At 41.5% G+C, this 27,067-nt stretch overlaps 1 protein-coding gene across 4 annotated transcripts in view; it reads right to left on the reverse strand.

Annotated features, from left to right (window-relative positions):
• Nucleotides 1-2,383: 2,383 nt before the first annotated feature.
• The window catches only part of edaradd (EDAR-associated death domain), a 56,206-nt gene continuing 31,522 nt past the window's right edge, over nt 2,384-27,067 (reverse strand). For all 4 annotated transcript variants that reach the window (XM_072580523.1, XM_072580525.1, XM_072580524.1 and 1 more), the window contains exons 5-6: nt 20,610-20,661; nt 2,384-4,168 (exon numbers count right to left, since the gene is read on the reverse strand). In XM_072580523.1, the coding sequence (XP_072436624.1) occupies nt 3,777-4,168; nt 20,610-20,661 (444 nt within the window). In that variant the 3' untranslated portion in view covers nt 2,384-3,776. The remainder of the gene's footprint in view (nt 4,169-20,609; nt 20,662-27,067) is intronic.

The following is a 27,067-nucleotide window of genomic DNA, read 5'->3' on the forward strand; positions in this document are numbered from 1 at the left end:
GACTTTGATTGATCAAGACACTGCCTTGAGGAATGAACAAGAGAATGTCATTGCCTACTTAGTTAGGTTGAAATAAGCACAATTTGTGTATGCGTTCTTTCTGTCTGTAAATAAAAGTCATATTTATTGATATTCGTGACTTGCAGCATGCACACAAGTGTGCCACAATGCGAGCCTGATTGACAAACTTAAATTAGTAGTCAACATAATCTTATATCACTCAAGGTTGTTTGATATAAGTTGTTCATTTGTGAAACCACACCTAATGTTGGATATTACATTTGGAGATCTGCAAGCACTGACTGGTTGGGTATGGTTAGAACTTTGTTTGTTGTGTACAACCAAAGAGACATGCATCTAAGTAGGTGGGACCTATGGCCTATATACATAGTCACACCTGTACTACTATTCATGTACCACTTATTTGTGTGATAAGAGATGGTCTATTTGGCACGATGGTAGCATCCCAGGAACACGATTCACATGCTACCTCATATTAGCAGCCTTCACGGAAGGATACCTCACAGCACCAGAGACCTGGGTTCAATTCCCGCCTCAGGCGACTGACTGTGTGGAGTTTGCACATTCTCCAAGTGTCTGCGTGGGTTTCCTCCGGGTGCTCCGGTTTCCTCCCACAGTCCAAAGATGTGAAGGTCAGGTGAATTGGCCATCCTAAATTGCCCGTACTGTTAGGTAAGGGGTAGATGTAGATGTAGATGTAGGGGTATGGGTGCGTTACGCTTCGGCGGGGCAGTGTGGACTTGTTGGGCCGAAGGGCCTGTTTCCACACTGTAAGTAATCTAATCTAATCTAATCTAATCTAGAAAATCCATGCAAAATGTGAAGTTGCTTGTTTCCCGTTACTTGTTCATCAGCATTAGCTTGCTAATGAGTATGACTGTCTACTAGGAAATTCTGTGCCACCGGTCATGGTTTTTGCATGGCTGCTCAGCCCAATTCTTTAGCTGCATGTCCAACCACACATTTGGTAGTGTTTCTGACAAGTGGAGTTGGACTGTGGCCTTGAGATCGCTGACATTCCTTTCTTTCTTTTGCTGAAGAGAGTTCTCAAAGAATTGTGTCCTTTCACAGCATCCCTACGGCACGGAAGTAAGCCGGTCTGCCCATCAGGTCCAGGCCGACCCTCCGAAGAGCAGCCCACCCAGATCCACCCCACCCCTGTAAGCCTGCATTTTCCATGTTTAATTCACCTAGTCTGCACATCCCTGGACACTATGGACAATTTAGCATGGCCAATCCAATTAGCCTGCACATCTTTGGACTTGGGTGGGGGGGGGGGGGGGGGGGAAACCAAAGCACTTAGTGGAAACCTACACAGACATGGGGACAATGTGCAAACTCCACACAGACAGTCACCCAAGGATGGAATCAAACCCAGGTCCCTAGCACTGTGAGGCAGCAGTGCTAACCACTGAGCCACCATGCTGTCCACTTCAGACAGGAACTTCCTCCAAGTTTCTTCCCATGTGTTGAGATCTATGTTACTGCTCTTGAGAAAAGCCTTTATGGAGCCTTTGAAATGCTTCCTTTGTCTTCCTCTTATTTGGGTGCCTTCCTTAAGCTGGGTGAAAAAGGTTTAATTTGGCAATTGAAACACAGGTATCCTAAGCACATAGTCAATACTCCAAAGAGTAGCAGTGTGAAGCAACTAACCTCACATATTGCAAAGACTATTTTCGATATTTTGTTCTTCCATTGTAATCTGAAGTAGACTAGGCATTTTTTGGGGACTGAAAGTGGGGAATTGGACCTGTTCATGAGCTTATGTGATATACAGTGATAAATGATGAGGGTAGCCTTTATTTGCAGGATGGCTTTGATGTACCTGATTTCAATATCAAATATGTGCAGTCAGAGAAGTAGGCTTGTCAATGGTAGAGAACCCATTGGCAGATTTCGCAACTCGTGCATCAAGGAAAGGGAGCTTATTTGACTGTTTCATTTCAAATGTGAATTTGAATATTGGATGGAACACATTGAGATGAGTAGGATATTTTTACATGCAGTTGCAAATTCAAACATAACAAATATATCATCTGCATATTGGAAGTTTGTAAAGGTGCTTCCTCCCATTTGTATACTGAGTCAAGCAGAACAGGAAGGTCCTTGTACAATCTGTGATCTGTGCTGATCTCAGCTGCAGGAATACAGTAATACAGGTATTGCAGTTTCCAAAGCAAACTTGGAGCAGGCAAAACATCAGCTGGGTTTGGACTATTGGCCATACTTGAGAGGCTTCTGGCTACATCCATCATAGGTGTAAATATCCAGAGCTGATTAAAAGTAATATTTTGTGACAAAACCAATTAACATTGAAAAATCACTTTATGTAGCTTAAGAAGGCACTTCCTTCACAAAAGGGTGATCAGCAAACCACTTTATTTTTGGCGTCTGACTATGCAATGCAATGGCAATTTCATCAAGGTACACAGTGTGTTGTCATTGTGATAAGACACATGGCTTTTCCTCATAGAAAAAGGTATGAAGATCTCTGTGAAGCTAGTACTTTTTAACATTGGAATGATTTGTTAGCAAGAAAGTGTATTTCTGGTCAAACAAAGCAATTTGTTGAGATGCTAAACATAATTCACTCGGGTTCAAATAATAGGTGACTGGTGAAGATATAATTAAAAAGATTAGCATGACCATCCAGATTAGGATACACAATCACAATCTAGAATGAATTCCATTTGATCATATTCTACCAGAATTATGAATCCATTATTGTGTTATACTAGCTATCTTTAATTAAATTAAACTAATGTTCTGACCTCAACCAAAAATGCCAGGCAACTCTTGCTTGCTTGTGAAAACTTTAAGTTCAAAGAGCCAGTAGGCTTGTGGTGTATGAAAGCTCTTACACAAATCTAAATGCCCACTGAAAGCTTTAAAAATATTATTGTGACTGGACTACCTCAGACAGGTGCGGTAATATTCAGATTCATTTGTACAGTTTTTTGTACTGTAGCACAAATGGTTTGAGACAAGAACAGACGTAGTTTAGAATGCTGGAATACACTTTTGTAGCCAAAAGAAAAACTCAGACTGCAGTGTTTTATTATGTGAGGTAGTCTTTAAGAGTAAATTGACTCCCACCCCAAAAATACAAGATTCTCAATGAAAAATGTCAAAGTCGTGCCATTATGGAGGTGTTTGGGAAACCTTCCAATTTTCCATAAGCCAGACCATAGTTTTTTTGCCACTTCAGTATGGCCATAAAATCACTTTTGAGATAATCTAGTAGTTTAATTAAAAGTACTCTCAAACCTTTAGGTTTTGTTTTAAGAAAATCTTATAAGGTAGAATTTGAAATAAAACATAATATTTGATTCCATCAAGATCTAAAAGTTTTCCCAAACAAAAATATTCACCCTTACCAAAATTTCTGTGTTTGAAATGTCCTGCAGTTTCAATGAACTACATGTACAATGAAGAACAAGGCAACTTTCAGCTGTGGAGAGAGAGAGAGAGAGAGAAAGAGAGGTTGGGGGGGTTGAGGGGGGGAAGAGAGAGAGAGATAGAAACAGGCACGCATAAATATACACAAATTATTCAACCATTTTAGTGCTTTCTCAATTTCTTTCCATTTTGTGGCCCACAAATTTCTCCGAAAACTTAAATCTCTTAAAACTTCAGAACTTTCAGGAGCCCTCTCTCAACCTACGACACAATTTGAACATAAGGTGACAGAAAAGAAATTGAATTGTAAGTGAAATGATTACAACTGGAAATTGTACTACAAATTCTTAATTTTTTCAAGGTTTATTTGATTTTGTATGCCACTGCTTTGGCCACTCTTTCTCCACCCATGTCTCCAGTACTTTTAACACATCCACCCTCTTGTAAAATTTGCACAGGTCAATTAGCTGTGCTACTGTTTGTTCACTGTTCCTCAACAAAAACTCCAACGTAGGGCTCTGTTGTTTCTGTTCCAAAAAGCAAAGTTCATCATAGGTCATGCCCCACTTGCTGGCAAAATTCCTCCAGTTTTTGATAGTTGGGTGGTATGGATCCAACTTTAACCTCAGTGTATATAGTAAATCTTCATCGTTCATCAAGTCACCGATACAAGGAGGAGAGATGCACAATGATGAATGTTTATATGTAGTTTCTGAACAGTCTGTACACGATTTACTGTCTTTCAGATCTGCAACCAAGAAGTGGGGAATTAGCTTTAGTAAATATATTGTAATTTAGCTTCCCATGAAGTTTGATCCCATTTTCACCTTTAACATCTTTATGTTACTGCATCCAAATTAATAGCAGTTACAACAAAAGTTCCTTCATTTTTTGGGAGTGTGTGGCCCCTCTAAATCTTTTTGCCCAATCACATACGCAATCATTGTTAGAGCTGACTTGTGTGCTGCTTGCATGGGTACTTAGAGGGAAGACGATCAACAACATTAGTTACAGCATTGTAAACTAAACCCTCTGTAGGCATTTTATATTTATCATTAGAGGCACTCTAAATAAAGATAAACTATTTCCTTTGGTTGGAGATTCTAAAACCAGGGGGCCTAGTGTGAGAATTTGGGCCGGACTGTTCAGGAGAGATGGGAGGAAGCACTCCTATACACAAAGGGCTGTAGATGTCTGGAACTGTCTTCCATAAATGGAAGTGGATGGTGCATCAGTTGTTAATGTTAAATCTGAGATAGATTTATTTGTTAAGCAAAGACAGTAAGGGACATGGGCCAAAGGTAGATATATCAAGTTAGGCCACAGATCATCCATGATCTCACTGAATAGTGGAACAGGCTTGTGGGACTGAATGGCTTACTTTTGTTCCTATGTTCGACTACAACAGAAACAAAAAATCCAAGTTTTCCCAATCCTGATCAACATTTTGTTACACCTGCTGGAAAATGTAGTCATGTAGTCATCGGACGAGAATTAAATCAACAACTCAGATTTTATGATCCAATATTGGCAGATGTTGAGTTATTTGCTGATATTGAGGACTGAAATGGAACCATAGATTCTGGGAAGTTGAAATACAATCAAATTTTGAAGTTGTGGTTTGCCTGAATATTTATCTCAATATTTATGCTGACTTATTTGGAGCTGTTCCTAATGGTTGCAGACCCTGCCCAGGCATGTTGTCCTTTGAGTCAATAGGGGTATCAAAAACACTCCCACACCAGCATCACATCCCAGCTCTGCATACACTCCCCAACACTGGTATGCCTGGCTCCTCAGATCCATTGTTGTTGGAGAAGAGCTGGGGTTGCAAATGAGGTGGTAGCAGGTCTGGAAGGGTGTGGTGGTGTTGTGGAAGGGAAGCTGGGCAGGGTGCAGGAAGCGTGTGGGTAAGGAACTAATTTTTAAAAAATTCTTTCATAGGATGTTGCAAGCATTAGCAAGGCCATTGCTTGATGCTCATCCCCAACTGCTCTTGAATTGAGTGGCTTATCAAGCGATTTCAGAAGGCAGTAATGAGTTAACCACATCAAAAATAGTTAAGGCCAGTAAGGTCACTAACCATTAGTGAATATATATTTTTACAGAAGTCAATCATAGTTGTCATGGTCACCATTACCGAGAGCAGCTTAATTGTTAATTAATTGAATTTAAATTTCACCAGTTGCCATTGTGAGATTTGAACCCATGGCCTAGGCTCTAGATTACGAGTCTAATGATATTGTCACACATTGCCACCCCTCCCTACTCAGCAACAAAGTGGGATGGGACTCAGAATTGAAAATAGATATAAAGAAGATTTTAAAATGCCAAAAATTACTTCTGACGTGGAAGTGCCAGTGTTGGACTGGGGTGGACAAAGATAAAAATCACACGCCAGGTTATAGTCCAATAGGTTTATTTGCCGCCTCACTACAACGTCACCCTAAATGATGGATTCATGCTGCAGCTGGGTCTGCAAGTTCCCACAATAGTCTACAAAATAAAATAAGAATGTATTTTTAAATGCAGTCAGCGACACACACCTTTGTTTTGTTGCTGACAGGTCAAGTGGTTGGCTGAACCAAGTCTCAAATTTGAACTAACAGGTACTCACAGTCTAGATCCACATTTAAGGAACAATAAATAGGAGTATCCATCTAACACGTGGGAGGGAAGTCTTTTGAATCAAGGCTTCAATAAACCTGCAGTACTTTGGTATAGAGGTTCTGAAACTTAATGCTGCTTTCTGCTAGTTTTAGTAAAGCCGTGTCATTCTGAGTGATTGCAATTTCACCATCAGCCTTTTAATGCAGAAGAATCTCCTCATGCCTAGCAAAGAATCAGTGATACCATTCACAGAGAACACACCAGTATCTCTGTCATTCAGTACCTATGGGTGTAAATGGGTGCAACAGATATGATATATACTCCTCCCTTACAAGAGTTTACAAAACACCTCTTCCTCATGTGTAATCATTTTATATGCCTGCCCCTGAAAGTACCCAAATGCACAAGGCAACTTGAAAAGGATCCCACTGGATTTGAATTTTAAAACATGTAATCTCTATTTAAAATAGAATCCCTACAGTGTATAAAGAGGACATTTGGCCTATCATGTCTTCGCTGACCCTCTGGTGAACATTTCACCCCCAATATCCCTGTAACCCCACCTTTCCCATGGCTAATCCACTAGCCTACACATTCCTGGACATTATGGGCAATTTAGCATGGCCAATCCGCCTAACATGCACATCTTTAGACTGGGGGAGGAAACTGGAGCGTGTGGAGGAAACCCACGCAGATACAAGGAGAATATGCAAACGCCACACAGATAGTCACCCGAGGGTGGAATCAAATCTGGGTCCCTGGTGCTGACTTGAGCCACTGTACCATCACAACTCAGATTGTTCTCTTTATAAAAACTCACCAAGAAACTCTACATCTGGAGAAAATATTCCAAATATTTCTTAAAAACTAAGAATTTGGTAAAAAACCATTCCACTCGATGTAGGATTGTCAACATGTTATTTTTGTTGAGGACACAGCTGGCAGCTTGAAAGAAAAGCAAGCAAGCAGGAAGTAAATGAACTACACTTAAATTTAAAGAGATAAAATTCATGAATAAAATTCAACCTTATTATCATTCACCATTAAAGATAAGTGTAACAATGAAATTGACATGTACCTTAAATGCTCTTTTGGTTTATGCATACATGCAGAGGAATGATAGGTAGAAACTGTGAGGACGAAGGGAGCAATGTTCAAAATCTCTCAGCCTTGAAGAAGGGTTATAACCAAAACGTTGACTTCATCTCTTGATGCTACCTGGCTTGCTGTGTTCTTCCAGCCTCCTGCTTGTCTACCTTGGCAACAATAGCAACCAAACCGATCTTTGTAGGATTAATTTTCTTGACCCACCCTTCTCCTCAATGAAAAATGATACAGCCTGCCTCCCTAGCAAGGCTGCACAACTGTGGGCCTTGGAGTTCCTAAGTCCTAACCAGGGCTTCCGGAGAAAGAGTAGGTCATATGTCCTGTCAGTCTAGGTTTCACAGACTCATTGAAAGGTTACAGCAAAGGTAGAGGCCTTTCTGTGTATTTGTGTTTGTGTTGACTCACTGTAAGAACAACTCAGCTAGTCCTTTCCCTGAAGCTATGCAATTTTTTTATCTTCAAATAATTATCCAATTTACATTTGAAAGCCACAACCTCAGTTAATGCTTTCTAAATCCTAATCAAATGCTGTATACAAATGCTTATCTTCATGTCACTTTTTGTTCTTTTACCATGCATCTTAAATCGGTGTCCTCTATTTTTCTTTTCTTCCATTAATAGCAATGGTTTCTCCCTATTTATTCCATACTCATGATTTCAAACATCTTTGTCAAATCTCCTGTTAACCTTCTCTTCCTTAAAGAGATCAAACCAACTTCTCCAATCTATCCATATAACCATAAGATTATAAGATAAAAGTTTAGAATCAGGCCATTCAGCCCATGAAGTTTGCTCTGCCAGTTGATCATGGTTGATTTTTTCTCAACCCCATTGTCCTGCCTTCTTCCCACAACCCTTGATCCCTTTACTAATCCCTTTACTATTTGCCTCTGTCTTAAACACATCCAATAACTTGGCCTCCACAGCCTTCTTCAGCAATGAGTTCCATAGATTAACAACCGTTTAGCTGAAGAAGTTCCTCCTCATCTCAGTTCTAAAAGGTCTTCCCTTCACTCTAAGGCTGTGCCCTCATGATCTCGTCTCAAGTGATGGTGGAAATATCTCCTTCACATCAATTCAATCCAGGCCTCTCAATATTCTATAAGTTTCAATGAAATCCTCCATCATGTACAGACCCAGAACCCTCAACCACTTCTCACATGACAAGACCTTCATATCCAGGATCATTCTTGTAAGCCTTCTATGGTCTCCCTCCAATGCCAGTACATCCTTCCTCAGACACAGTGCCCAAAACTGCTCACAGTATTCCAAACGGAGTTGGACCAGAGCATTAGGGCGGCACGGTGGCACAGTGGTTAGCACTGCTGCCTCACAGCGCCAGAGACCTGGGTTCAATTCCTGCCTCAGGCAACTGACTGTGTGGAGTTTGTACATTCTCCCCGTGTCTGCGTGGGTTTCCTCCGGGTGCTCCGGTTTCCTCCCACAGTCCAAAGATGTGCAGGTCAGGTGAATTGGCCATGCTAAATTGCCCGTAGTGTTAGGTTAGGGGTAGATGTAGGGGTATGGGTTGGTTGCGCTTCGGCGGGGCGGTGTGGACTTGTTGGGGAAGGTAAGACCTCTATAAACAGGATGGTCTTCTCTTGAACCAGAGGGGTACTAACATCCTGGGTGGGAAATTTGCTGGTGCTATTTGGGTGGATTTAAAATGGCTCAGCAGGGGGATGGGTATCTGAGGTGTAGTTGCAGTGCAGAGGAGAATGAGAGTAGGGAGGACAAGGATAGGATTTCAGGTTCACAGTAATGTGCTGGCATACAGCAAGCTGGTTTGAAGTGTGTCTACTTCAACACCAGAAGTATCCAAAATAAGGCAGGTGAGCTTGCAGCATGGATAGGTACCTGGGACTTCGATGTCGTAGCCATTTCGGAGACATAGATAGAGCAGGGTAAGGAATGGGTGTTGCAGATTCCAGGGTATAGATCTTTCATTAAGAACAGGCAAGGTGGTAAAAGAGGGGGAGGTGTGGCCTTGTTAGTCAAGGATAATATAACAGTGGCTGAAAGAACTTTTGAGGAGGACTCGTCTACTGAGGTAGTGTGGGTTGAGGTTAGAAGCAGGAGAGGAGAGGTCACACTGCTTGGAATGTTTTATAGGCCTCTGCAGAGTATCAGGGAGGTGGAAGAGAGGATTGGCAAAATTATTCTGGACAGGAGTGAAAGGAACAGGATGGTCATTATGGCGGACTTTAACTTCCCCAACATTGACTGGAAATGCTATAACTCTAGTACATCGGATGGATCAGTTTTTGTCCAATGTGTATAGAAGGGTTTCCTGACACAGTATGTCGAAGGGCCAACAAGAGGGGAGGCCACAGTGGATCTGGTGCTTGGTAATGAACCAGGCCAGGTGTTTGATTTAGTTATAAGTGAGCACTTTAGAGAGAGTGACCATAATTCAGTTACGTTTAGTTTAGCGATAGAAAGGGATAGGTACATGCCACAGGTCAAGAGTTACTGATGGGGCAAGGGCAATTATAATGCGATTAGGCAAGAATTAGGATGCATAGAATGGGGTAGCAAAATGCGGGGGATGCAGACAATGGAAATGTGGAGCTGGTTTAAGGAACAGATATTGCGTGTCCTTGATAGGCATGTTCCTGTCAAGCAGGGAGGAAGTGATAAGGTAAAGGAACCGTGGTTTACTACTGAAATTGCATCTCTTGTTAAGAAGAAGAAGGAGGCTTATGTGTTGATGAGGCAAGATGATTCCGATGAGGCGATGGAGAGTTACAGATCAGCCAGGCAGGATTTGAAGAGAGAGTTAAGAAGAGCAAAGAGAGGACACGAGCAGTCTTTAGCAAATAGAATAAAGGAGAAAGAAGGTGACTAGGGTAGGAATAGGGCCAGTCAAAGACAGAAGTGGGAAGTTGAATGTGAACCCTGTGGAGATCGGAGAGGTGCTAAAGGAACATTTCTCATCGGGTTTCACTCAGGAAAAGGAGAATATTGTAGAGGAGAAGAATGAGGCACGAGATATTAGACCAGAAAGGATCAAGATTAATTACGAACAGGTGTTATCAATTCTAGAAGGAGTGAAAGTAGACAAGTCCCCTGGGCCAGATGGGATTTATCCAAGGATTCTCTGGAAAGCTAGGGAGAATATAGCAGAGCCTTTAGCTTTGATATTTGAGTCATCATTGTCTACAGGTTTAGTACCAGAGGACTAGAGGATTGCAAATGTTGTGCCCTTGTTCAAGAAGGGAAGTAGAGATGACTCTGGTAATTACAACTTGATTTCAGACAGTCAACATGGTTTCGTCAAGGGTAGGTCGTGTCTCACAAACCTCATTGAGTTTTTTGAGAAGGTGACCAAGCATGTAGATGAAGGTAGGGCAGTTGACGTGATATACATGGACTTCAGTAAAGCCTTTCATAAGGTTCCACATGGGTAATTTAGCAGTTTGGATTAGAAACTGGCTTTTTGAAAGAAAGCAGCGAGTGGTGGTTGATGGAAAATATTCAGCCTGGAGTCCGGTTACTAGTGGTGTTGCACAAGGATCTGTTTTGGGACCACTACTGTTTGTCATTTTAATAAATGACTTAGATGCAGTCATTGGTGGATGGATTAGTAAATTTGCAGATGACACTAAAGTTGATGGAGTAGTGGACAGTTTGGAAGAATGTTACAGATTGCAGGGGGACTTAGATAAACAGCAGGATTAGGCTGAGAGGTGGCAAATGGAGTTCAATGCAGCTAAATGTGAGGTGATGCACTTTGGAAAGAATAACAGGAAGGCAGAGTACTGGGTCAATGGAGAGATTCTTGGTAGTGTGGATATGCAGAGGGACCTTGGAGCCCATGTACATAGATCCCTGAAAGTTGCCACCCAGGTTAATAGTGCTGTTAAGAAGGCATACAGTGTGTTAGGTTTCATTTGTAGAGGGATTGAGTTCCAGAGCCGCAATATTATGCTGCAACTATACAAAACACTGGTGTGGCCACACTTGGAATATTATGTAAAGTTCTGGTCGCCATATTTTGGGAAGGATGTGGAAGCATTGAAAAAGGTGCAGAGGAGATTTACGAGGATGTTGCCTAGTTTGGAGGGAAGGTCTTATGAGGAAAGGCTGAGAGACTTGGGTTTGTTCTCATTGCAAAAGAAAAGGCTAAGAGGGGATTTGATAGAGACATACAAGATGATCAGAGGACTAGATAGGATAGACAGTGAAAGTCTTTTTCCTAGGATAATGATGTCATCTTGTATGAGGGGGCGTAACTACAAATTGAGGGGTGATAGATTTAAGACAAATGTCAGAGGCAGGTTCTTTACTCAGAGTGGTAAGGGCGTGGAATGCCCTATCTGCCAATGTGGTTAACTCAGTCACATTAGGAAGATTTAAACAATCCTTGGATAAGCACATGGATGATGATGGGATAGTGTAGGGGGACAAGCTGAGAATAGTTCACTGGTCGGCACAACATGGAGGGCTGAAATGCCTGTTCTGCGCTGTATTGTTCAATGTTCTACCTATGTTCTATCCCCACTCTCTGCTTTGTGCCAGTCAGCCAATCCTCTATCCATGCAAGTAGCTTGTCCCTGACACTATGGTCTCTTGCATTATTTAGCAACATCCTGTGCAACACTTCGTCAAAGACCTTCTGGAAATCCAAGTGAATCGCATCCACTGGCTCTCCTTTGTTATCTACTCAAAGGAGTCTAACAGATTTGTCATGCATAACGAAGCCATGCTGACTTAAACCTGTTTTACCATGCACTTTCAATTACTCTGCAATCTGATTGTTAATAATGGACTCTAAAAACATTCCTCATCCTTGAACCTCTCATAAATCTCTTCACATCTTTCACATCATTCCTAACCTTCCTAAAATGTAATGTCTAGAATTGGACATAATTCTAGAGCAAAATCTAAGCTAGTGATTTATAAATATTTACCACAACAGCCTTCCTTTTCTACTCTATTTCATTATTTATAAAGCCCATTATCTACTGCTCTTTGAGCCTGTGTACCATATTAATTGATTTGTGCACAATATATATGCATGTCCTACAGATTCTCCAGTCCTTTAAGAATTCTTTTGGCTCTCCTTGTTATTGTTCCCCAAATGTATTACTTCACACTAGTCTGCATTAAATTTCGTCTGCCACATGTCTGGTTATTCCACTTGTCTGTCCATATCCCCATAGTTTACAATATTTCTATGTTTAGTGTGATGTAACATTTTGAAATTTTCTGTTGTACACACAAGTAATCTAGGCCTTCAAGAAAAGCAGTGGTCCTAGCAATGGTATCTAAGCAACTCTAGTGTTCATCTTCTCCAGTTACTCACCACAACTTCGATTAACAAGCCATGAAATTTAAAATGGGATTTGAACACATGCTGCCCAAAGTTCATGAAGCTGGAAATCTTTATTCTACCAGCACCATGTCTTCACAAAAAGGGAAAGAAATTAAGGATAACCAAATACTAAATACACAAAATACAATGAATGACTGTATGGGTTATAATGGACATAGGAATTCCTTTGTCTGTCTCTTTCCTTTTACAATTGCTCTCTCTCTACCATGAGGCCTTTCCTGTTGGGGAGAGTCTAGGACCAGAGAATATCTGATCACCCATTTAAGACAGAGATGAGGAGGAATTTCTTTTCTCATAGGGTAGTTGATCTGTGGAATTTATTACCACAGAGGGCTAAGAATACTCTGGCACCGATTGGAAAGTCAGTCCTGTCAATCTTATGTTTAGTCAATGTTTTTCTTTTCAGCATTTCCCTCTCATTGTCAGCTTGAATGTCTGGCTTAGCATTGTGTAATGCTCAGCTACCCACTGTTGACCTAGTCATCCTCATTGAAAGCTGCGGTGAGCCTGGGAAATAGTCAACAGAAAGGGCTGACTCTTTCCTAAAGAAGAGATAGTGTGAGAATACTTGGTGGATGAGTGTGGGGTGCTTTACAGGCATTAACTAGCTCTGCTATGTACTCAGGCCCTTTCATTTAGTCTCAGAAGATAAGATGAACAGACTGTCATACAAGTATAGTTGAATTGTTTGCAGAACAGCATGCATGAACTTAGTGAAAATATTTGCAAGCACAAGAACGTGTCAATCCCATTACTACTAGGGTCAATGACCATAAAATCTATTTTAAGTACCTCCACAGCAGTCTCAAGGCATAATTCAATAAGACAAACAATGCCACATCTCATCCACATGCAGTTTAATTGATTGCTCATAAATATCACATTTACTTGCATTTACTAATGGTTACAGCCTTACTAGAGAGGTTTTTTGTAAAACAGTGCATACAAGTTAAAATAGATCAAAAGAATTAATGTTTCAAATCAGCTTGGAGAAATCCATCATCTTTGACTGCCAGTACAGATACATTTTCAAGATCTGCTCAATTTAACTATTTCTAATTATTCCTGAACAATGGACCAGAGCAAAACACAATGTACAGTAAACTGTAATTTACTGGGTTAGTGGTATACCTGGGCCTGCCAGTGTGCACAGAGCATTTTGATCCAAGGAGAAATTGATGAAAGGTTCAATTGCAAATCTTGCTCCAACTTCTCTTCTAGTGCTTTGAAAGTTTGTGCTATAAACGGTGTCTTAACTTATTTGGCGCCACCACAATGTTTGCCAACTTCTCTCTGCTGGTGAGACATTCAAGTAAGGGGCAAGCAGTATCTTCTGTCCATGAAAATCCAAAGGCAAGATAGTTCTCTTTTTCTGTGACTGAACAGTTCTTGCTTATTTTCTCTTTGGGTTCAGATGTTTAAGCGACTGAATTAATAGAAGAATCACCTGTTTTGGCAAGAGACTTAGCCTTGGCAGCACAGCGGCTCAGTGGTTAGCACTGCTGCCTCGCATTGCCAGGGATCTGGCTTCGATTCCAGCCTTGGGTTACTGTCTGCGTGGAGTTTGCATATTCTCCCTGTGTCTGTATGGGTTTCCTCCCACAGTCCAAAGATGTGTGGGTCAGGTGAATTGGCCATACTAAATTGTCCATAGTGATAGGTGCATTAGTATGGAGTAGGTGAGTGAGTCTGGGTGGGTTACTCTTTGGAGGGTCAGTGTGGACTTGTTGGGTTGAAGGGCCTGTTTCCGCACTGTAAGGAATCTAATCATTTCTTCTTAGACTCTAAGACTTAGATAAGTGACATAAGTAAAAATAAATTCCAAAAATATTCACCTTAAACTTTGCAATAATGTGCCCAGACAAGCAAGTTTAACAGCCATTTCAATTGTATGTCTCTTTATTGCAAATGCATAGTTTCTTCTCATAATGGATGTTTGGTCCTGCACATATGCAGATGCCAAATGTCTGTGCATTCATGGTATTGGAAGCCATTAGGCAAAGGCATCAATACTCCTAAGAATTTCATGGAACTCATGTGACTATTCATCTTGGTTCTGTTGGGCCATGGCACACCAGTTGTAAACCTCTGCTCCAGAGGTCTTGTAGCGACCAAGGATCCCATGCTGGGCTGAAGTGGCTTCTTTACTTTGGCCAAAGTATACTTCTCATAATTGTGACAATAGTCATCAATATCATTACCAATTCCAGACCAGTAACACAGTTCCCTGGTCAAGACAGTTATCTTTCTTGTTGCTTTGTGTCTTGAAGTGCTACATTTAACACTTGGAGGCTATTGGGGAGGATGAGTTGCTTCACCTTGTTTTCCTTGTTATGAACCAGCCAACATAGGGCTCCATTCTCCTCTCTGATCATCTTCCAGCACCTCAACTTGGACTCCCGCATCAGGCACTGTTGGGTTGATGGATGTGGGCCCTTGTAATGGGACAGTCTATCTGAGGTCCCGTTTTGAAATAAATGGTAAAGGTGAATGTATGCCTGACTCTGCCAATCTTCACATGGTTTGGATCTCACTCATAAGCACATCAATGACACTGCTGAATCTTCGTTTGAATGTCATATGGAATTGAGGTCAGAATGATGCCTTTGATTTGAGGCATGAGCATGATGCCAGGCACAGCACCTTCCAGCCTGGAAGGGGAGATATCCTCCTGTGGTCAATATTCTGAGTAAGGGCCATTAGCATTTGCATTATTTTTGCCTGACCTGCAATGGTTCTGGAATCAACACCACACAAGTTCAGTGTCTCAGTGAGTTTCTGTTGTTCGCAGCTTGGTGGAAATTTGCAAGTAGCTGAGTGGGTTGTTGTGTGTAAACATTTCAAACTTTTCACCTACCAGAATGTCTCCGAACTTCTGGGAAATAGCCCACCTCAAGGCTTGCTTTAAGCTTCATACTGGAATAATTCTCCATATTCCTCCCATTTGGCTTGAGACTCAAACCGGTCTAAGTAATAACAATTTTTTTCTGTCCTGAAGCTGTGACAGCACCACTCGTTGGGCAAGGAAACTTGCTCCAGTTTTGAAATAATTTCACAGAGGTTGGTATCCCATCACCAAGTTACTCTCTATTAATACATGGAGAGTCCTTGACACTGATCCAATTCCCTCAGACACTCCTATTCTTATCTGTCAGGACTCACTGATTAGACCAGATTAACAGCCCCAAACAGGCAATCCATATTCTTTGAGGTCAACCTGGCTGGCCTTGTTACGATCACTACAGGTTTCAAATATGAAAGGGTATCAGAAATCTGGTTAGCCAAGGACAAGTGTTGACATACTCTGCTGAAAGGGGTAAAAACAGTCTTCTTATGCTGGGCTCCAACTCCTTGTGACGTTCTGTAAAGTATCACACCATGTACATCCCAACTGCTCCTTCAGCATTCATCAGCAAATTGTGGCGTGGGATGGCCAACTGTGAAAAACCTTGGACAAATCACCTACAGTAACAAGCAAAGCCAAAGAAACCACATGGTTCCCTTGCTGTCTTAGGCCTGGCCCACTCCTCTTCCACTCAGGTTTTCTCATTGTCTGGAGTAATGATTTCCTTGGGAACAAAGTGGCCCAGATACTGTACTTGTATCTGAAATGTTGGCACTTCTCTAGTTGACTCTGAAGTTAGCAGCAACAAGTGGGCTAATATGGTATATAGTCTTGCAACAGTCTCCTTCAATGTTGAGTCAAAGATGAGCATCTTGTCCAGATAACCACAAGGGACTAGAAATTAAAGTACTGAAAGCTTTATCCAACACACATAAAAGTGGCAGGAGCATTAAAGAACCAAATCAGCCTTTTTGTGTATTCATAAAGTCCTCTGGTACCCATCTGATATGTCATCTTTTCAATGTCTTGTTTAGCAATGAATAGCTGGTTTGTATAGGGTAGGCCAAATTAAGAATACGGAAATACTCTGCACCTTTGAAAAATTGCAATGCATTCTTAGTCCTAGGTAGACAATAAGCATCCTTATAAGTCTTTTGTTAAGTGTGACAGGACCAAAAGAGATACTCAGGTTTCTTTCTTCCTAATGAGAACTATGAGGGAAACATGCAGACCTGATGACTCTGGAATGACACCTATTCCAAAGACTTCTGCAGGTAGTCCCAGAATTCCTCCCAATGATGGGATGGGATCCTATAGTAAGAAATCTTTACAGAATGGTCATGTTTAACCACATCTTGTGACTTACCAGGTCACCATCATTTTTACTGAAAGTGATCTTACACTTGATGAGAATCAAAGCAAGTTGCCTCCTCTATGTCTCCTACAATCCATCCCTGTCCACCTTCGAAATGTGGTTGGAGATATATCCTCCAGTCAATTTACTGTCCATGACAGTAGCAATTTGAAGGCCAGCAACAGACATTTTTAAAATAAAAGAACTATGGTGCTGGAAATCTGACACAAAAACAGAAATTGCTGGAGAAATGTAGCAGGTCTGGCAGCATTTGTGGAGAGAAAGCAGAGTTTTGGTCCAGTGACCCTTCTTCTGAAGCTTTCTCTTCAGAGATGCGTATAAGCATTCTTAGTTGGACGCATGCATCTTTGTCACTGAAATTGGCAAGCAGCATGCACACCCAACTCTTTTCTCCCATGGTGACCAGGGGAGCTCCCAGAGTTACACCAAGTGGAAGTTCTAATACATGTGAGACAGGATGACACTCTAGCAAGGCCTGATATTGACTAGTCGATGGTGGTTGGCATAAGGTTTCAACAGCAGTGATGATTCAGTTGGTAAAAGAGCAGCCTGACTTGCTGCTACTCAAACAGTTCTAGAGTCCCATGCAGGCTGGAACACTAAGCAAGGTCCTGTGGGCATCTGTCAACTTCATAATGCACTGTTTTCCGAGCAGTCATCATACACATTTTCCAAGGATGCCCAGATATCGCTTAATACAGAGGAACCTCGATTATCCGAACGAGATAGGCGGGCACTATTTTGTTCAGATAATTGATTATTCAGTTAATTGATTCAATGCCTTTCCTCTGGCTCTTTGAGTTTTCTGTTAAGTCTGCACCCCGTTCAGGAGACCAGGTAGCAGCACACTGCACACGAGCCCCCGCCCCCACCGTCTGTTCCGACCCGCCCCCAACCCTGTCCAACACTGCCCCCCTACCCTGTTCGCTTCCCACCCGCCCCCCACCATCTGCCCCCGCCCCCTCTCTGGGGCAGCTAGACTGGACACCATCAGCAAGACTGCTGCTGCTACCTTTTGGGGGGTGAGTCTCCAAATAGCGCACACACATACACACAGGTTCCACCTTTGCCCTGTACAGGACAATGTTGGAGAGATGATCTGGGGAAGGGGGTTTAGGGTACACGCCTATGTAGAACTGCAGGGAAAAGTTTGGGAGAGAGAGAGGGCGGGAGGTCAGTTATTTGGAGACAGTGCCTGTAATCCAATCCTATGAAGCAGAGACCTGGATGAAGGAACAGATATCCATCAGCTCATACTCCTCAGCCAGATGCTCATTGAAAAACTGGTGGGTAATGGCTGACTCCTCAAATCCTGTGCCGATTAGGTTTGTCTACTTTGCCAAATTTCCCACAATTTCAAGTCCGTATCACTCTACATAAGACTGAACATCTTCCTGAAGGAACCTTATCCTGTGCTTGGCTCATGCTGAGAGGCCCAACTTGAGAACAGAAGGCCATTGCAACAAATGGAATCTCTGCATCTGACAGCAGTGATAGCAGAGCTCATTGAGGGCAGTCCCATTTGAAGTAACCAATCCTGTAACAATTCCAAAACCTCTTTACAGCATCCCTTGAACTGATTCGGCCATGGAGCCTACTGTAGAGATCAGACAGGATCTGGATCTGAGCATTCTGTGCAGCAATATGTTTCTCCTATCTTTTCAGCTTGAGGTCCACCTTCCCATCTATGTCAACAGTCAACCTTGATGTTAGCCTTTTCTCGGTCTTAGTAGTCCAATCTTTCTCCATGATCTAGATGATGTGATTCCATATTTCAAAGAAAGACAACTGAAGTCTGCCACTATTAAACTTCTTCAACACTATTTGGATGGTCCCATCCCTCACTGCTTCTGCCAGACGGTTCTCCAATATCCTGTTGCTGGCTGATTGAAAAGAGGGATCGGGAAGGTGATACTATCAAGAAATGTAACTTGTTTTGGGAATTGGAAAGCAGATTCCTTTCTTTGAGTTGATTGCAAGGATAAAATTTCTGCCATAATTGTGTCAGGCTACTACAATCCCTAAAAACCTTTGTCATTATCTCAGAGATCTACTGCAGATTTCTTTGAATTTCTGCACATCTTTCCAGTATTTCTTGAAGGGCTTCCCCATATAGATGTTCAATCACAAACTGCTCAGTCATGTTGAGGCTCCCAGATGCTATGAGCATCCATCCAGTCTTCAATTGCTGTATTATCAGATATTTCTGGTCTTCCCCTGAATCTGTTCAACTTCCTATTAATCAGTTGGTAGAAAATCTGACTAGGAGTATCATCTCCTTTCTCCACAGTATCAAGAGAATGCACACTGCTGTGAACCTCTGCTTGGTTTGGCCTATAATGTCCAATTCCCCCTGTCAATATCTGAGCGTCCAATGATCCTGCAGCTACGTCAACCTCTGTCATGGACTTTGCCAGTTTCAACTGCTCCATCATCTGCTCCATCTTGGTCAGGTGCCCAATAAACTTATCTGCCACAATTTGATATCTGTGGAAAGCTTGCCAACAACATCCGAAATGTCACGAGATTTAGAGTCATAGAGTCATACAGCACAGAGACAGACCCGTGTGTCCAAATCATGCATGCTGACCAGGTATCCTAAACTGAACAAGACCCATTTGCCTGCATTTGGCCCATTTCCCTCTAAACCTTTCCTATTCACAACTTATCCAAATGTATTTTAAATGTTGTAATTGTGCCCGCTTCTACCACTTCTGGCAGCTCATTCCATAAACACAGTACCCTCTGTGTGACAAAGTTTCCCCTCAGGTCCCCTTTAAATCTTTCCCCCTCACCTTAAACCTATACCCTGTAGTTTTGGACTTCCCTACTCTTGAAAAAATACCTTGGCTATTTATCTTATTTATGCCCCTCATGATTTTATAAACCTCTTTCAGGTCACCTCTCAGTGTCTGATGCTCCAGGTAAAATGACCTTGACTATCGCCTCTCCTTATAATTCAAACCCTGCAATCCTGGCAACATCCTTGTAAATATTTTCTGGAACCTTTCTAGCTTAAACAACATTTTTCCTATACCCAAAGATCATGAAAGCAGATTCTTTATTCCACTGGCGTCATAAGAACATAAGAACTAGGAGCAGGAGTAGGCCATATGGCCCTTCAAGACCGTTCTGCCATTCAATAAGATCATGGCTGATTTTTTTCATGGCCTCAGCTCCACTTTCCCACCCTCTTTCCATAACCCTTAATTCCTTTACTGTTCAAAAAAGCAGCTATCTTAGCTTTAAAAACATTTACTGTGGAAGCCTCAACTACTTCACCAGGCAGGGAATTGCACTGATTCACAACCCTCTGGGTGAAGAAATTCCTTCTTAATTCAGTCCTAAATCTGCTCCCCCTAATTTTGAGGCTATGCCCTCTTATCCTAGTTTCACTGGCTAGTGGAAACATTATCTCTACCTCTATTTTATCTATTCCCTTCATAATTTTATATATTTCTATAAGATCCTCCATCATTCTTCTAAATTCAGACCTCACAGCTGCAGGCATGAGATGGGGGATGTGATGTTCTTTCCTACCTGTTCTTCATGCCATTGCTGGATCTACAAATGAACTATTCTGTTTCAGGGAAATTCTAGAAATTGTGAAGCAACATTAAGAAGCAGAGTCTTTGTATATGTCATTGCCATATTTCTCTTGATTTTAGGGGAATGGTTAAGAAAATCAGAACACTGGTTAGTGTAAGAGATCTATGAATGAGTACCCAAATCTAGATCGAAAGAAACAAAACTGCAGGATAACTAAACATTAAAAGGCTGTTGGTTCAAAAAGAATTGCACTTTTACATTTAATATTTGTCAAATAATATTTGATAAGACTGACCTGTAATTTAGCCCAAATAACACCATCTTTTGTAGTTATGATAATTAACTGTAGAAATGGCGCATTTTACCTTCTTCTGATAAACATTCTTCTTCAGTGTGCCGGCTGTCATTCTCTTCAGGCTGCATGGCAATTACAATATAGTACATTTCAGTGAGGGTAACATCACAGTAAAACATATTAATTTGGACTTAAAGCAAGAAGAAAATATTTTTGAACAAAAATACAAAGCTAATAGCTTTTAAACTAAAGTCTTATTTTCAGCAGGCTTGCTTCAAGATCAGAACAATTGCATCTTTTTCTTCCCCACTGTTACCTGACTTATGAACAGATCTCCCACATATTAGAGATGATTTTGCTCTGCAACTTTTCTTTAGCTGTAAACTACATTTTGCATTCTGTTCTATTACCCTGGTGTACTAATGTAAGGTATGATTTGTCTGGATAGCACGCAAGACATACTTTTCATTGTATCTTGGTACATGAAACAATAATAAATCAAATCAAATCATTCAGGTTATTGCAAACAAACTCACTTATAATTATCACCTGGGATTAATTCCACCTTGAAATTCAAGAGGCCCTTCTCCATCTGTCTCTGGATCAGTAGGGGAGATCCTTCAAGGCACGTCAGGTAAATAAAATGCATACAAGCAATTATAGTTTAATGCAATAATACCTTATGACTGGCTCTTTATCCCTATTTAAATGTATTCCACAAATATTCTGCACTGAAACGAGCAATTTTATTTGTCTTCATTTCAAGCCACAAAAAGATTTGGCCTTTTCCTTTAATGCCTAACAAACATTGCCTGATACTAACAATTGATTTATGTCACGTGTAACAAGACAAACCTTTTAATCTACTTCTTTGGTGCAATGGTCTCATAAAATAAATGTTATAAAATATACATCAGCCTGTTTCATGATTTTCTTTTTGCTTTACATGATCATGCTGCAGATGGTCTTGACATGAGTGGGTAGAAGACTAAAGGGAAGTTGGAAATAATAAATTCACAAAAAGATTCAGGACAAGAAACTGATCACTCTGCCCTGTGCTTTTCCTTGTGTGAATCACGCTAATCACTCCCATTTTCCTGGTTGTTGCAGAACAATGGCAGAGTTCCTACCTTTGAGCCAGGGGACCGGCCTGCAAGTCTCATCTGCTTCAGATACCTGTCATAAAAAGTCTGGACAAGCTGATCTAAAGCCCTCTTGTGCCACAGTGGTAATGTCTCTATCCCTGGACTGGGAAGCCTGGATTCAAGTCCCACATGCTCTAGAGGTGTGTAATACCATCCATGAACAGGTTGATTAGAAAAAGAGGTTAAATTTTTTAAAAAATCACATTTTCCTTTTCCCTTACCATACTACTTGCTATTCATCTTTTTCAAGTAACCATCTAAAACAAAAATTAATGTACACTGCTTCAAGAACAGCTTGTGGCAGAGAATTCCACATTTTAACTATCCTCTCTGTAATGTCACTTTTACTATGCTCCCAACAAAATATTTTTGTTAACGTGTACTGTCATTATTGCCTCACCAGCCAGGGGAACTGACCAGATTTGATTGCCAATAGCACATTTCTCTGTTGGAACATTTCACAATTCTCGCCATAGTTAAACAACAAATTATAAACTTGAAGAACTCCATCATTACAACACTTGGCTGTCATAGAGTCATAGAGATGTACAGCATGGAAACAGACCCTTTGGTCCAACCTGTCCATGCTGACCAGATATCCCAACCCAATCTAGTCCCACCTGCCAGCACCCGGCCCATATCCCCCCAAACCCTTCCTATTCATATACCCATCCAAATGCCTTTTAAATGTTGCAATTGTACCAGCCTCCACCACTTCCTCTGGCAGCTCATTCCATTCACATACCACCCTCTGTGTGAAAAAGTTGCCCCTTAGGTCCCTTTTATATCTTTCTGCTCTCACCTTAAACCTATGCCCTCTAGTGCTGGACTCCCCCACCCCAGGAAAAAGACTTTGTCTATTTATCCTATCCATGCCCCTCATAATTTTGTAAACTTCTATAAAGTCACCCCTCAGCCTCCAACGCTCCAGCGAAAACAACCCCAGCCTGTTCAGCCTCTCCCTATAGCTCAAATCCTCCAACCCTGGCAACATCCTTGTAAATCTTTTCTGAACCCTTTCAAGTTTCACAACATCTTTCCAATTGGAAAGAGACCAGATTGCACGCAATATTCCAACAATGGCTTAACCAATGTCCTGTGCTCAATACTCTGACCAATAAAAGAAAATATACCAAACGCCTTCTTCACTATCTTATCTACCAGCAACTCCACTTTCAAGGAGCTATGAACCTGCACTCCAAGGTCTCTTTGTTCAGCAACACTGTCTAGAACTTTACTAAATAGTGTATAAATCCTGCTAAGATTTGTTGTCCCAAAATGCAGCACCTCGCATTTATCTGAATTAAACTCCATCTGCCACTTCTCAGCCCATTGGTCCATCTGATCAAGATCCTGTTGTAATCTGAGGTCACCTTCTTCGCTGTCCACTACACCTCCAATTGTGGTGTCACCTGCAAACTTACTAGCTGTACCTCTCTTATGCTCCCATCCAAATCATTTATATAATTGACAAAAAGTAGAAGACCCAGCACCGATCCTTGTGGCACTCCACTGGTCACAGGCCTCCAGTCTGAAAAACAACCCTCCACCACCACCCTCTGTCTTCTACCTTTGAGCCAATTCTGTATCCAAATGGTGAGTTCTCCCTTTATTCCATGAGACCTAACCTTGCTAACCAGTTTCCCATGGGAAACCTTGTCGAATGCCTTACTGAATCCATATAGGTCACATCTACTGCTCTGCCCTCATCAATCCTCTTTGTTACTTCTTCAAAAAACTCAATCAAGTTTGTGAGACATGATTTCCCATGCACAAAGCCATGTTGATTATCCCTAATCAGTCCTTGCCTTTCCAGATACATGGCATCCTGTCCCTCAGGATTCCCTCTAACAACTTGCCCACCACCGACGTAAGGCTCACTGGTCTATAGTTCCCTGGCTTGTCCTTACTACCCTTCTTAAAGAAGGCACCATGTTAGCCAATCTCCAGTCTTCTGGCACCTCACTTGTGACTATCGATGATACAATTATCTCAGCAAGAGGCCCAGCAATCACTTCTCTAGCTTCCCACAGAGTTCTAGGATACATCTGATCAGGTCCTGGGGATTTATTCACCTTTATGCTTTTCAAGATATCCAGCACTTCCTCCTCTGTAATATTGACATTTTGCAAGGTGACACCATCTATTTCACTACTTTCTTTATTTTACGTATCCTTTTCCATAGTAAATACTGATGCAAAATGCTCGTTTAGTATCTCGTCCATCTCTTGCTGTTCTACACAAAGGCCACCTTGCTAATCTTTGAGGGACTCTATTCTCTCCCTAGTTACCCTTTTGTCCTTAATATATTTGTAAAAACCCTTTGGATTCTCCTTAATTCTATTTGCCAAAGCTATCTCATGTTCCCTTTTGGCCCTCCTGATTTCCCTCTTAAGTGTACTCCTTTATACTCTTCTAAGGATTCATTCGATCTATCCTGTCAATACTTTACATATGCTTCCTTCTTTTTCTTAACCAAACCCTCAATTTCTTTAGTCATCCAGCATTCCCTATACCTACCAGCCTTTCCTTTCACCCTCACAGGAATATACTTTTTCTGGATTCTCATTATCTCATTTCTGAAGGCTTCTCATTTTCCAGCTATCCCTTTCCCTGTAAGTTCTTGCCTAATGCCATCAAAATTGGCCTTTCTCCAATTTAGAACTTCAACGTTTTGATCTGGTCTATCCTTTTCCATCACTATTTTAAATCTAATATAATTATGGTCGCTGGCCCCAAAGTGCTCCCCCACTGACACCTCAGTCACCTGTCCTGCCTTATTTCCCAAGAGTAGGTCAAGTTTTGCATCTTCTCTCGTAGGTACATCCACATACTGAATCAGAAAATTGTCTTGTACACACTTAACAAATTCCTCTCCATCTAACACTATGGAAGTCCCAGTCTATGTTCAGAAAGTTAAAATCCCCTATCATAACCACCCTATTATTCTTACAGATAGCTTAGATCTCCTTACAAGTTTGTTTCTCAATTTCCCTCTGACTATTAGGGGTCTATAATACAATCCCAATAAGGTGATCACCCCTTTCTTATTTCTCAGTTCCACCCAAATAACTACCCTGGATTTATTTCCAGGAATATCCTCCCTCAGCACAGTTGTAATGCCATCCCTTATCAAAAACGCCACTCCCCCTCCTCTCTTTTCTCCCTCTCTATCCTTCCTGTCGCATTTGTATCCTGGAACATTAAGCTGCCAGTCCTGCCTATCGCTGAGCCATGTTTCTGTAATTGCTATGATATCCCAGTCCCATGTTCCTAACCATGCCCTGAGTTCATCTGCCTTCCCTGTTGGTCCCTTGCATTGAAATAAATGCAGTTTAATTTATTAGTCCTACCTTGTCCCTTCTTGCCCTGACTGTTTGATTCGCTTCTGTTCTCAACTGTACCAGTCTCAGATTAATCTCTTTCCTCACTATCTCCCTGGGTCCCACCCCTCCCACCTTACTAGTTTAAATCCTCCCAAGCAGCTCCAGCAAATCTCTCTACCAGTATATTAGTCCCCTTCCAATTTAGGTGCAATATGTCCTTCTTGCACAGGTCACTTCTACCCCAAAAGAGATTTCAATGATCCAAAAATGTGAATCCTTCTCCCATACACCAGCTCCTCAGCCATGCATTCATCTGCTCTATCCTCCTATTCCTGCTCTCACTAGCTTGTAGTACCAGAAGTAATCCAGATATTACTACTCTCGAGGACCTTCTTTTTAGGTTCTTGCCTAACTCTCCGTAATCTCCCTTCAGAATTTCAACCTTTTCCCTTCCTATGTTGTTGTTTCCAATATGGACAATGACCTCTTGCTGGCCCCTCTCCCCTTTGAGAACATTTTGCACCCCCTCTGAGACATCCTTGATCCTTGATCCTGGAACTAGGGAAAGCAACACACCATTCTGATTTCTCACTGCTGACCACAGAAACATCTGTCTGTACCTCGAACTAGAGACTCCCTGATCACAAATGATCTCTTGGAACGCGATGTACCCCTCATTGCATTAGAGTGAGTCTCAATACTAGAAACTTGGCTGTTCATGCTATGTTCCCCAGAGAATCCATCACCCCCTACATTTTCCAAAATAGCATACTTGTTTGAAATGGGTACAGCCACAGAAGGCTCCCTCACTAGCTGCCTACCTCTCTTACCTTTCCTGGAGTTAACCCATCTATGTGACTGTATCTGAGACTTTCCCCCTTCGTATAACTGCCATCCATCACATACGGTTGCTGTTGCAAATTCCTCATTGCTTCTAATTGTCTCTCCAACTGATCCATTTGATCTGATAAGATTCGCAACCAACAGCATTTAATGCAGATATAATCTGCAGTAACCCTTAAACTCTCTTTATATTCCCACATGACAAGAAGCGCATATCACTCTACTAAAGGACATTTTTGCTCCTTCACAAGCTACAGACCCAGAAAATAACGCCGTCTTATTCCTCTATAAAACATTTCCCCAGGTTAAATTAATAATTTTGGCTTATATTTTAAGTTTAATCAAGAGACATATCTCAAAAAACATATAATCAAGAAAGAACCCACACTACTCACTACTGCAGACTTTCTGTTGGTCCCACTTAAAAACAGCACACTTATCTGCTTCTGTGCTGTGAACCTCACCCAAACAGTTCCTCCAAGATCAGTTTTGAATTTCACTGTTTGTTAATTTTCCCAGACACACTCCGATGTCCAGCGATACATGAATTCAAACAACAAAGGCAGAAACTGTGCAGGTTCACTGCTACGCCAGTTTCTTTCTCTCTCTCTCCTGCACTGACCTTACCATGTGCTTCATTTGTCTGTTCTTCTCCCTTTTAATACTGCTGTGGTTTTCACTTTTTTTCCAAAATTTCAAAACAATGCAACAGCATATAAAACAGTAATTGCTGCTCCTGGAATTTGAGGAAATCACCTCCAACACTTAAAATACCTCAATAAAGGAGCAGCTGTTATAGCCAGAAATTTTTCCTGTCCTCCATCTTGGATTACCCAGAATCCTTGTGAAAAGGCACTGTCATGTCATTACTTTTCTTAACTGTATCCCCGTACCCTTACTAACATCTTGATGAATACAGATTGCACTTTTGAAAACTGATCTTACATTTTTCTTGATCTGTTGGTGTCATGCTTGGCCATTAGAAATCATGTGCTGTTGTAATATCCTAAACACTGGTCAGTATTTTGTGTAACTCTGAAGCTCAGTCTGACCCCAGGTCTACAGTGAAAACAGATGGAACCGACCCTTGCCGGCACCGGCACTCAATCCATCACACACTGACCATTTCCTTGAACTCACCACACTTTCTGAAGTGCATGGCCAGGCCAATGAGTGCATAACCAAGTATCATACATGGCTAAGCCAGGCATTCA

This window comes from Chiloscyllium punctatum, chromosome 11 (assembly GCF_047496795.1).
Source record: "Chiloscyllium punctatum isolate Juve2018m chromosome 11, sChiPun1.3, whole genome shotgun sequence".
In the NCBI taxonomy this organism is placed as follows: Eukaryota; Metazoa; Chordata; class Chondrichthyes; order Orectolobiformes; family Hemiscylliidae; genus Chiloscyllium; species Chiloscyllium punctatum.